General features: G+C 31.6%; 1 protein-coding gene across 2 annotated transcripts; it reads left to right on the top strand.

Moving 5' to 3' along the window:
* The first annotated feature begins 9,617 nt into the window (after positions 1-9,617).
* On the top strand, positions 9,618-12,484 carry LOC112274380 (uncharacterized). Of its 2 annotated transcripts, XM_090245892.1 has the most exons (7): positions 9,618-9,919; positions 10,179-10,487; positions 10,767-10,930; positions 11,150-11,299; positions 11,410-11,560; positions 11,686-11,962; positions 12,181-12,484. In XM_090245892.1, exons 2-7 carry the CDS (start codon positions 10,427-10,429, stop codon positions 12,389-12,391), a joined length of 1,014 nt encoding a protein of 337 aa, XP_090102018.1. In that variant the 5' UTR covers positions 9,618-9,919; positions 10,179-10,426; the 3' UTR covers positions 12,392-12,484. The 2 variants fall into 2 exon arrangements, with proteins under 2 accessions (XP_090102018.1, XP_024359597.1); XM_024503829.3 differs by having other exon boundaries at positions 9,621-10,487.
* The last annotated feature ends 64 nt before the right edge of the window (positions 12,485-12,548 follow it).

Genomic DNA, 12,548 nt, shown 5'->3' on the forward strand with positions numbered 1-12,548 from the left:
AAAAATCAATTATCATCAATTTATTGAGCGATTTGCTTACATTGCTACTTCATTGAAAAATCTATTAGAAAAGGATGTGCCATTTGAATGGAAATTGGAGCAGCAAAATACCTTTGACAAGTTGAAAGAAGTATTCATTACTATACCAATATTACAACCGTATGATTTTAATCTCCCTTCTATGCTTGACATTGAAGCTTTCGACTTTATTATTGGAGAAATCCTTCAACAAGACTTTGGTAGGGGCCTTTAACTTGTGACATATAAATCACGCAAGCTCAAAAGGACAGAGCATAATTATTATACACACAATTAAGAGCAATTAGTAATTATACATGCTACAAAGGTGTGGCGACACTATCTATTAGAGAAGCCAGTGGTTGTTTGGACTCACCATTGACCCTTACTACATGATTTGAATCTAAAAAATATGAAATTGTGGCATCTTTGTTGGAAAGAATAATTGCAGCTTTTTGATATTCAATGCCAAACAACTTATCATAGAGACCAAACTTGAATGACAAATCAAAAGATAAGGTAGAAGTCACTACTATTAGTAGTGTCATTTCAGATCTAACCAAAGAGATCAAATGAAAAGAAGCAATGCATCAAGATGCTTATTTCAAGATGGTTAGCAATTTACTGAAGGTGAGTAATATATAATATTAAGATTACATTCTTAATGATGGCTTCTTCTATTTCAAAAAATAAATTTATGTACTTGACAATGTTAAACTTTGGATGCATATACTTCAAAAAAGACATGACATTCTAATATCTAGATATCTATAATGAGAAAAGACTTTAGAATAGATCTCAAGGACATAGTTTTTGGGAAGGTTGAATCATGATGTTCAAGCCTTTGTATGCTCCTTTAAATCATGTCAATGTAACAAAGCAAGTAATACAACATCTCTAAGACTATTGCAATCAATTTTGCTATCTATGACATGTTGGAAGGAAGTGACTATAGATTTTATTGCGTGTTTGCTACAGACGCCTCATAATCATACCGCGGTTGCCGTCTTTGTGGATTGATTCTCAAAGCAACTTTATTTGGCTATAGTGCACTCAGATATTAATGCTCTAATACTTGTACGAGTCTTCTTTGATATTGTCTTTTGTTACTATAAATTACATCATTTTATCATTTCAAATCAAGATCCATGCTTTGTAAAGAGTTTTTGGCAAGCCTTATTCAAGCTATTAGATACATGACTTGCCATGTCTACAGCCTTCTATTTTTAAATAATAGATAAATAGAGCATAAAAATTGTACCTTAGAGGATATCTTGCAGGTATTTGTGGTGATTCATCATAATAATTAGGATGAATACTTGATGTCTTCAGAGTTTGCTTATAATGATAGTATTCAAATAAGTACCTATTATCCACCATTTTTCTTGAATATCAGTCAACATCCAATTACACCAGCAACTCTTGATTATCCCATCGACACCAACAACCTGACAATGAAAGAATTTATACAACGGCTTACAATGGCCTTATAAGAGGCACATCATCACCTTCTTATTCGTTAAAATCAATAGAAGTAATATGCAAATAACCATCGGCAATACAAGATCTTTTAGGAGGATGATCAGGTGTTACTCTCTAATGCCAACTTACCACTTACTACATCAACTCAAATCCATAAATTAGCACCTCGGTAGATTGGACCTTTTCACATTTTTTCAATATTTTTTTTATGTTACATATTGCTTCGAACTTCCGCCACATATTCAGATCCATCAAGTCTACCATGTTTTGCAACTGAAGGAATTTTATATTGAACCAAAGAACTTTTTGGATCGACATCAACCACCACCACTATTAGTTGTAGTTGATGATCAACAAGAATATGAAATGGACAGCATTTTGGAGCATCGCTACCTTTGTTATGGCAGCGGACGTCTACAACTTTAGTATAAAGTTCTTTAGAAAGGTTATCCCATTTACAATGCAACTTAGAAACTTAGACAAAACCTCATCCATTCCCAAGAGATAATTTTGAGATACTATCAAGAATAAAATGAGGACATTTTACTTTAGTAGAGGGGAATTAAATAGGACATGAAAGCTTTTTTAGAAGATATTATGAAATTAATTTATTTTTTATTTACTTCTATTTAATCATATAATTAATTATTAGAATAAAATATGTATGTTTGTGACATTATTCTTCTTTCTAAGAATGAGTTCCATGAAGAGTGGTCATCATATATTAAAAAAATTCAAGATGTGAAAAATTATGTTTGTTATATATTTTGATCTTTGTTCTCTTTAAAGATAGTTGACAAGTCCTCTTAGCCATCAATAATATCCTATACTAAGGCAAAATGACTACCTTACTATTTGATTGTTATTGATGTCTTTATAACTCTCTTCAAATAAAACATTTAAAACATCGTTAGGAGTTGTTTTTACCTCTAATAAAATCACCAAATATCAAGAACATCTTCTAAGATTGTAATACCAAATACATTATATCTTGCCATCTATCCAAAAAAGGACGTATTATTCTTAAAAATCTTAATTTCAATTTTGTCATCTTAAAGGTTGTGACAATTGCAATGTCTCATCCAATAACTCAACAAATGGTAGTTTTTGAGTTAAATCTTTTAGTTGTTGATTCTCTATCTCTTTAGTGCTACAAATACATAGAAACTATAAGTAATGGTAGAAGGTAGTATACTATCTTCTTTATAACTTGTTTCTTTTATAACAAAGATTTTTTATTCTTCATCTTGATATTGATGGATGTCATTAATGAAAATCGTCAACTTTTTTTACTACATTTGTAAGATTCTTTGCTAGCTTCTATGTACATTTAATAATATCATATCTATACCAATGAACAAGATATTCTAAACTATTTTGGTGTTGCCTTGATTTTAAGACTTCTTCTACCTTGAACTCTTGATTATTATCCACTTCTATAGGAAGAAGCGACATTTATTTCTTTTCCAAGATATTTACTATCTTATATGGCTTAAAAAGAGATATATGGAATATGAGATGGATCTTTATAGACTTCAATAGATATAATCAATAAGCAAGAAGATTGATTTATTCACTAATAAGAAAAGATTCAAGTCTACTATAGTCCAACTTATTACAAAGAAAAGTAGTCTTAATATTACAACAAAGTAATCATATCTTGTCACCCATGCTAAATTATGATTATTCTTTGTAATAGGCATCTACAATAATCTTTTGTTATTTTTGAATTTTCTTTAACTGTACCTTTATTGTTGTATGTAGCTTTGACAAATAATTTATTAATCTTATGTTATAAGATTATCAACTTTTGAAAAGTTATGGATGATAATCATAATTAGAAAAGAAAGATGTTTATTAAAAAGAAGAATGTACTAAATTATTGTAAACAAACTCTTGCAATGGCAAAAGAGATGTTCTATCATCTTGATTCATCCGTTTTATTTATTTACTAGTTTGACGATGAAAAGCCAAAAGAAGATTTATATCCACCTTTAGAATTCTAAAAATGATTTTTCAAAATCTTAATACATATTGAGTCTTCCTATCTAATATAATATCTTTGGACAATTGATGATAGTAATAGATGTTATTAAGAAAAAACTTAGATATTTCTTTACATACGTTAGATTTTATATATGGTATAAAATATTTCATCTTAATAAAATGATCTACTATCACCAATATAAAATCATACAAACTTAAGACTAAAAGATCCATGTTAAAATCTATAGAAACAAAAGACTATGATTGTTCTAAAATAGGTAATGATTTAAGTCCATAAGGTTGATAACAAAGAGTTTTTGATCTTAGACAAATATTACATGATTTTACAAAGTCTTTAATTGCCTTCCACATTTGATGCCACTAAAAATCTTTTAATATTAGTTCTAAAGTCTTATTATATCTAAAATATTTGGTTGTTAGAAAGTCATGACAAGCTTAAAGAACAAGTAATCATGTTTTGTTTTTTGGAATATATAATTGTTCTTCAAAATAAAATAAATTATTTTTGAATTTAAACTTAAATATTATAAGACTTAAAAGAATTATTCTTAATATCATGAACAAGAAGAATAGAGGACATACTTAATTGAATTTACTTGACAAAGGTTGAATTAATTGTTAATGTTGATTTTATTGCTTAAAGATAAAAATATTCTATCTTCAAAGAAATCATTCTTTGTTGATCAAAAGCTATATTTTCTTCTTTTAATATGAGATAAAAATTTGTAGAAAAGACATCTGAAAAATCTTGTTGTTTTTTGGATCAAAAAATAATCTTAAAATTAAATCTTGATAAAGACATATTTTAATATTTTTAGCAGCAATTCAAAATACATATTGATATGAAGTATTTAAGATTTTTGTGATTTGTATATATGATGATTGGATTCAAGGCGCTTTCTAAATAATAATGCCATTCTTGAAATGAATCTATGATTGTAAGAAGTTTTTTATCATAAATCTCATAATTAATCTTGACTGCTAAAAATTTCTTGGAATGAAAAGCTATTGGGAGGAGTTTCTCATCTGCTTCTATTTTTCATAAAACATCACCTATGAAAAATTCTAATATGTTTTTTTTTATGAAGAATGTCTTTGAAAAGTTGATGCAATAAAATATTCATGGAAAAATAAATATTATCTTTAAGGCTTCAAAAGATGCTTAAGCTTCTTTGTTCTATTCAAGTTTATTTTTACATATCAAACATGTATGAAGAATTTGTAATAATTGGCAAATTTGAGAAAAGTTCTTGATGAAGAACTTGTAATAATTGGAAAATTTCAAAAAACACTATACATCTCTTATTATTCTTAGAATCTCTTATTATTCTTAGAATCTTTCAATCTATGATAGTTTGGACCTTCTTTTGATCCATCATTAGACCTTTGTTGGAATTGATGTATCCTAGAAAATTATCATAAGTAGTATAGAATACACACTTTTTTGTCTTGGTATATAATCCTACATCTCTATATTTTTGTAATATATGGCAAATATAAATTTATATTCTTTTATGTTCTTAAAATAGATTAGAATGTTATCTAAATAGCAAATAATAAAATTATTAAAAAATTCACAAAAAAATTATTCATAAGATATTGAAAAGTGGATAGTGAGTTTGTAAGTCTAAAAGGCATGATATTATATTTGAAAATGTCCATACCTAGTTCAAAAAGCAGTCTTTTATTGATCTCCTTCTTTGATATAAATTAAGTTGTATGCTCTTAATAGATCTATTTTTATATAAATCTTTACTTGATTAAATTGATCAAGAAGTCCTAAAATCAAAGGTAGATGATATCTATTCTTGATTGTGATCTTATTAAGTTCTTGATAGTCTTTGTACATTTGTAGAGATCTATCATTTTTTTAAAAAAATAAGATAGGAGCTCTTGTTATATATTTTGAATAGTGTATGAAGTTTTTAGCAAAGTTTTCATCAATGTGTTTTTTTAGTACAACCAACTCATTCTTCAATAAACTATAGATTAGTCAAAATGGTAATTAAGCTCGTTTTTATAGATCAATTGAACAATCATAAGGTCAATACTTTAGAAAAATATTTACATTTTTATTTTGAAAAATTTCATAGAAATCTTAACACAAGCTATAAATATAACTTTATATCTTTCTACTATAAAAAATGGACGTGGGATATATAAAAAAAGATGACCCTTTTTTTGTGGCATGTATGAAAGCTCTCACACCAATCAATAAGGATTTGGATGTACTAGACTTATGTATTTCTACTAGACTAATAAGATTTTGGATTATAAAAAATCGAATTTATTTCAAGATTATATTTTTTTAACCATAATAAATCTAAAATAATTGGATTAAAGAGAAATCTTATGATATTAAATATTACTATACTATTATGATCTTTAATTGCTACATCTAAAGAAATAATCTTATAAGTATGATCTCTAAAAGACAACAAATGATTACTTATGACTTCTATATGTATAGGTTTAGATTTTTTGACTAAAAATATTTCTTATTTTTTAAAAAAGTCTTTGTTTATAAAATAGGTTGAGACTCCAAAATCTAATAATGCAAATATTTTATGATTTTTAGATCTATACATACTTCTTTGAATAATATTGAGCAGTGTACTTAGTTCTCTACAATATAAGTACAAATATTCTTGATAAAGTTGAATCTTTTTCTATGCCGTAAGAGATTTAAAATGTATTGTATTAATTTTTATTGGTTTCATTTTTAATGAATAAGTTATTGAAAACTTGAAATCTACCATTATTACTTGACTTATTTTTCTATAGCCAAAACTTATTTTTGATGCCTTTTAAATAATAGATTGTTATATGCAAAGACTTAAGTAATGAATTATTTTAAAGAATCTATTTTTAGTATTAATAATAAAAAAATCTTTGATATTATCCTTCAATCCAAATCTAAATTGATTAATAAGGACTTTGTCATTCTAGTCTATATCACAAGCAAGGTTTTAGAATTCAATAATATATATAGTAGCTAAATGTGATCTTTATTGTAAAGATAAGAGATTGGTCTTTGTTACTCTTTTTCAATCACTTTCTTCAAATGTGGTTGTAAATACTTCTAGGAATGAATTCAAATTATAAAAGGGTTGCAAATCATTTTCCATCAAAGGTGCAAATCAAAAGAAAGCACTTCAAGATAGAAGTGTATCTATGAATCCAACTTAAGTAAATTGATTAAGGTATTAGAAAGAATGCAATCTTAGTTAGAACTTAACTTTTTATAAAAAACCTCAAAATTTTAATCTTATTCCATCAAACTTCTTGAGCATACTAATCTTTGTTCTTATTATACTTATAGGAAAAAAAATTCTTGAATTTGGTTGTAAGGTTGATCTACTTGCTTCTTTCAATTGCAAAATTTCTTAATGTTGTTGTAATACATGTTGTCTTGTTTGACAATGCATCGGGCATCTAGTTGTGAAAGGTGAAGTTGTATTTTATAAATATCCAAAAAATTCTAATAGGTTTTACCTATATAAGAAGAATGAAATTCAAATTTTAATTCAAAATTACTTATAGTTAATATAGAGTACTCAAAAGTACTCTTTTTAGTAACCTTAAATATACATAAATTCCAATTATCTTGTTACTTTTATAATTAGGCAATTTTGATTTCTTTTTGTAAGTCCTAATCTTAATTAATGACCTTTGGCAAGTTATAATTTCTAATCTAACAATCCACTTTATGTGAAATTTTTCATATAAATGCCACTACAAGTCTTTTATATGCTTAGAAAATTTTAGTCCAGTCCAACTTATAAATTATGAGAAAAAGTCCAAAAAATGCAGTGATGTTATTTGGCTGCCAACTTGAAAGTTAATGCAGTTGTTCTAATAGTAATTTTTTCTTCTCCAAGTATTAATTTAAACTCAAAATCAATTTATAACTTGATCTTAAAATCTTCTAATACCATACTAAATTTTACTTCGATCCATTTAATAAATCTTTAGATATCATGGAAATCTTATCTAATCCCAAACTACCAATTTTGAATATTGTATTGTACCAAAACCTAGATATCTTCCAACTACATTATTAGATTAATACAAAATTTTACATACACTTAGCACACCTAATCAACTAATAACTTTCAAATTTTGAAGTGTAGATGTGATATCAATTGCACGAACTAGCTGAAAGTATTAGCTTTATTTGTATTGCATAAATTACAAGTCATTGATATAAACCTTAAGTTCGAATAGCAATTGCAAAGTCATTCCAAAATCTACAAAAATAAGCCTTATACCTTTAGAATAAGGTTAAAGCTAACTTTCAAATCTTAATTTCTAATCTTCAAATGAATTCCTATTTTATCCTAAGTAACTATTTTAGTAGCTAGAGGTCTAATTTCGACCTTATCTTATAAATGGTCGATCCTTGGGTGTCAATCCAACCTATCATAGGAATTTTTTAACTCGACCCTACCTTCAATTTAATCTTAATATCAATCATACTGATTATTTACCTCTTTTATCTTATTTTTATTAATTTATGGCCTTTTTAAGGTACCAAAAGAAATTCTATTTTCTAAAAGGTAAAATTATTAATCAATCTTTAATCTATTAACTATTAAGAGAAGAAAATAAACTAAGAGGCTTTTATAAAAGCCATGTTTAAATGTCTTGAATTATTATTGAACAAATATGATTAAATATTAATTAAAATTTTATTTTTGATTATATTTTTACCTTATAGTTGTGTTATAATACGACAACATAGATTCTAAACTTCTTTTATGTGTATGGAATTAGTGTTTTTATATTTGGGACTAGTAATACATGAAATTTTCAGCCTAAGAATATTGACAAGTTTGTGAAGATTTACAATAGTTGCAAATCTATTTTCACTTTTGTCAAGTATAGCACCTATGATTTTTCTTCTATTTCAAATAACTTAACAAATCTACAAGCCAAATTAAAAGAGAGTAATCTACAACTTCTATTATCAAATGAAAATTTCTACAAAGAAGGGTAATCCACTCTTTTTAAGAAAAAAAAATTAGTATTAAAAAACTAAACAATTTGTTTGAAGGTAGATAATCCACAACCTTCAAAATACAACAATAGAAGTGAAATAATCTATTCACTTCTAAATAAAGATAAAAACAATAAGTTGGCATTCTTGTCAAACTATTAAGGATATGAACATCAAAGAACTAAAAGATCAATATACTCTTGTATCACTCAAAAAGACTAAAAAATTACTCAAAGGTGATATAGTATTAAACTAAAATGGCTATTGTCAAAGACAAAAAGACTAGAAAGTCTTGAAACAAGATTAAGGATGAGAAAGGCATCGACAAGAGTGAAAAAGACTTCATTCTTACTTCCGTATATACTTTTTAATTGGGAGCTATATGGCAATATTCTATGACACCTCCAATATGTATTGACTTTGCTAGATATATGACTTAACTTGCAAGGCAAGTTATCTATATATGCACCACATAGTTAACTTATTCTATAAGCTACTAACACATTTATCATGTGGCTAATTTGTTGACCAAATTTCTAGCCTATTAATTAACTACAAACATATGTAAAGTTAAAACAACTTGTCAAACTTAAAATTCCATGGTGGTACATCTAACCATATTCTTAAAAAAATGATAACTTTCATAATCATTTTAAACACCTTGATTTCAACAAAAATATTCTATATTATTACTTATATCATTCTAATACTTTATGTGATTTAATTTATTAAGAAATTATTTAAAACATCCATTTTGCAAGAGACTATCCAAAGGAAAATAAAAATAGGGACTTTAGCAAGGACAAATTGCTACTAGGAATCATGACATGAAATTTATGTAGAAATTAGTTATTAGAGAGAATGGGAACAAGTGGAGGGATCAAATGGGAACAAATGGGAGCGGTCAGCACCTCCCCGAAGGAGGAATAAACTGGGAGATGGAAGGGGAACACGTTCGCATAATGCAGGAACGTGTCAGAGATTATCAAATGTCACGATGACGTGCGGGGAACGGAGAAGCCTAGAATCAAGCTGCACCGGAAGATGCCTTTTCTGTGCAGGTGCTGGATATTCGGCGGCACTGCAAATCCGCGATTCATTCCTTCATTGTCTTCCTACTCACTCACAGCTCCATGGTTTCACGATCTCCTGTGATCGTGTTCGATTTTTCCCTCTCTGACAACGAAATTGGTGCCCTATTCGAGCCTTGAGAGGGATTATTCTTTTCTTCTGTTGGATTACCGGGTTACTGATGCCTATAGCGCAACTTTCGACTTGAGCCTCGTGTTGAGTGATGGTGAATCGCTTTGTGTGTGCGTCTAATTGTTTCAAGATTGGTCAAGGAAGGGTGCATTTGGTGTACAGATCGGGGATACAATCGGTGGATTGTTAGAGATTGTTAAGCGATTGCAGGTTTGTGATGCTCGGAGATGATTTTGGATTTTAGCTGCGGTGTGTGTGTGCGTTGTATGTTCGGCACTGGAAGGATGTGGGAGTTGGATTGTCTGTGGAGAGGACGATGATGATGCCTAGATGGTGTGTTGAGATAGAGTTTTGAAGGGATGTAGGTGCAGTTCGCATGGTTTTCGAAGTGCTCTGTCTTCACAGTAATCTTGTAAGGGGAGTTTTCGAGCAGAGTACGGTAATTGTCCACTCTCTGTTACATGTCTAGGTTACTAGAGGATTAAAAGAGGCGTTCATCTCGTGTGATGGAGCGGGAGTAACATTACCAGGCAAGGGGAACTTAACATGAAGGTCTGTCGAGATCTTGCGGCAACCTGGACAGGAACTCAAGAAAAGCATGAAGTGGCTGGGTAACGAGCAGATGGCGGAAAAAGGGAGAACATAGAAGTGCAATAGAGACAGGGAGTGAAGAGCACCGTGGACTTGCCTGAGGTAGCGAGCATTGATTGAGCCAGTATGGCGAGTGCATCGGTGTCGCAGTCCCACGAGACAATTGCAGCCCCAACGGTTTCTTCAGGTTTGAAGATCATCATAGCATTTGCCTCTTATGTTTCATGTGAGCGATCGTCGATGGAGCAGAAATGCTTTATTTCTCGCTTAATTCGCTGCTTCGCAACCAAATCCGCGAGGGAGATTTGTCGTATTCGTCGATTCTAATTTGACGAGTTTTGTCTGATGTTAATTTTGATTCTTGGTCCGTATTTCGTTCATTTAAGGGTTGTGTTGAGTTGATTTCCTCATTAGTTTTATGCACTCGGCCATTTCGATCTATTCTAATGTTTAGAATATGTCTCAGGTCAGAGAAGCGAAAACAAGGTTAAGAAGGTTCAGGGGTGGCAGGGGCACGCCACACTATTCGGACTCGCTGGATCCAGTAATATGTGTGCAGCTGCCATTACGAATCCTGTCAATGTCGTCAAGGTTCGAATGCAACTAGACGGGGCTCTCTCCTCTACCATGGTGACACCACCATCTCCTTCTCTCTTGGTTCCTTTCAATTTGCTCAGGGTCGCCTGGACAGCCCCCTGCGACTGCTGGCGAAGGCCACATGTGCAGTGCCTGAATTCATGCGAGTGTTTTGTACCTATATTTTGTTAAAAGCAGGAGCATGTTGCAGCAAGGCAAATTTGTCCCAGCCCTAGTTCACAGAATAATTCGTGTGGTATTCTTTGTTCCCAGGAGCGACAATATCCAGGTTTTTTCAAGAGTATGATTCGGATTGGGAGAGAAGAAGGGGTCAAGGGTCTCTGGCGTGGCACTGGAGCAGCTCTCCTACGTGAAGCATCGTACTCAAGTATTCGAATGGGTTTATATGAACCACTAAAGCATGTAAGGTTTGAAGAAAACATTTACTTCACTGTTTGAGTCGACTTGAGCAGAGATAGCTTGGTTTTTCCTCCTCATCCTCGAGGACTGTCTCATTATTGATACGAGTGCAGACAATTGCAGGGCATGACTCTGCACACAGTCCACTGTGGATCAAAGTAGCTGCGGGCTCATTGGCAGGAACCATAGGAAGTGCAATTGCCAATCCAACCGACGTGGTCATGATCCGCATGCAAGCTCCTGTAGCCGGCACTAGTGTACCAGGTACATGCTCGCTATTTATCTTGTGTCCCTCGTTCACGCCACTGAATATTATGAGCGGCATCTTAGAACAAGGCATATGGTTGCTGACTTCGCATTTGGCTAATTTCTTGCTGCTGCACTTGAAGGAGCAACAACGCATTGGCATTACCGTGGGCCATTTGAAGCATTTGGCACCATAGCAAGAACTGAAGGTCTGAGGGGCCTGTACCGTGGAGTAGGGCCAACAATGCAGAGAGCTGCAATCCTCAATGCCGCGCAGATTCCTAGTTACGATCACATCAAGTACACGCTCTTGAAGTGTAATGTTATGCACGAAGGTATTGCGTGTCATTTGGTGTCCTCAATGACGGCGGGGTTAGTGACAGCTGTCGTCATGTCACCCATCGATCTCATCAAAACGCGGTTAGTCAAGCCTCTTATGTCGTTTTCTCGCTCTGGCAATCTGAAGCAACCAATCTGACGGTTTTGAGAATCCTAAGATGGCTAAGCATTCCACAGATCAATGCCTACGGGAATATTACGAGAGCTTGGAAAGCCTCGTAAATTAAGGATATGAGAGTAACTGCAGTTTATGTGTCTTCAATAGATACTAATTGATCTATGAAATGTTTGGAGAGCAGGATAATGCAGCAAGCTATCCAGGTTGGTGGAAAAGCTGGTGTATTGTATTCTTCAACGTTGGATTGTTTCTGGAAGACCCTGCGGTCGGAAGGACCACTAGGCCTTTACAAGGGGTTCATACCTGTGTGGATGCGGATTGGGCCCCATACTATCATCACCTTCTTCTTCTACGAGCAATTTCGAAAAGCGCTTGGCATTCGACCTTTTTGAGCTGTTCGATTTGGTTGCAGTAGATGTGTTGCAAAGGTCTTGTGGATGTAGTGCTTGTTCAGCATAATTTAATTGGTATTCTTCTTCCCTGACGATTTTGAAATTCCAGGGACTGCATAAAATCTCAGTTGGACTGTGAAAGAGACTGGCTAAGAGG

This window comes from Physcomitrium patens, chromosome 21 (genome assembly GCF_059467195.1).
Source record: "Physcomitrium patens ecotype Gransden chromosome 21, ASM5946719v1, whole genome shotgun sequence".
NCBI classification, from domain to species: domain Eukaryota; kingdom Viridiplantae; phylum Streptophyta; class Bryopsida; order Funariales; family Funariaceae; genus Physcomitrium; species Physcomitrium patens.

Bases quoted from the DNA above. Each gene is read 5' to 3' on its own strand.
- LOC112274380 (XM_090245892.1), top strand. From the start codon at position 10,427: ATGGCGAGTGCATCGGTGTCGCAGTCCCACGAGACAATTGCAGCCCCA. The intron at 10,488-10,766 runs GTTTGAAGATCA...AATATGTCTCAG, and splicing joins AGCCCCAACGGTTTCTTCAG to GTCAGAGAAGCGAAAACAAG. The intron at 11,561-11,685 runs GTACATGCTCGC...CTGCACTTGAAG, and splicing joins AGCCGGCACTAGTGTACCAG to GAGCAACAACGCATTGGCAT.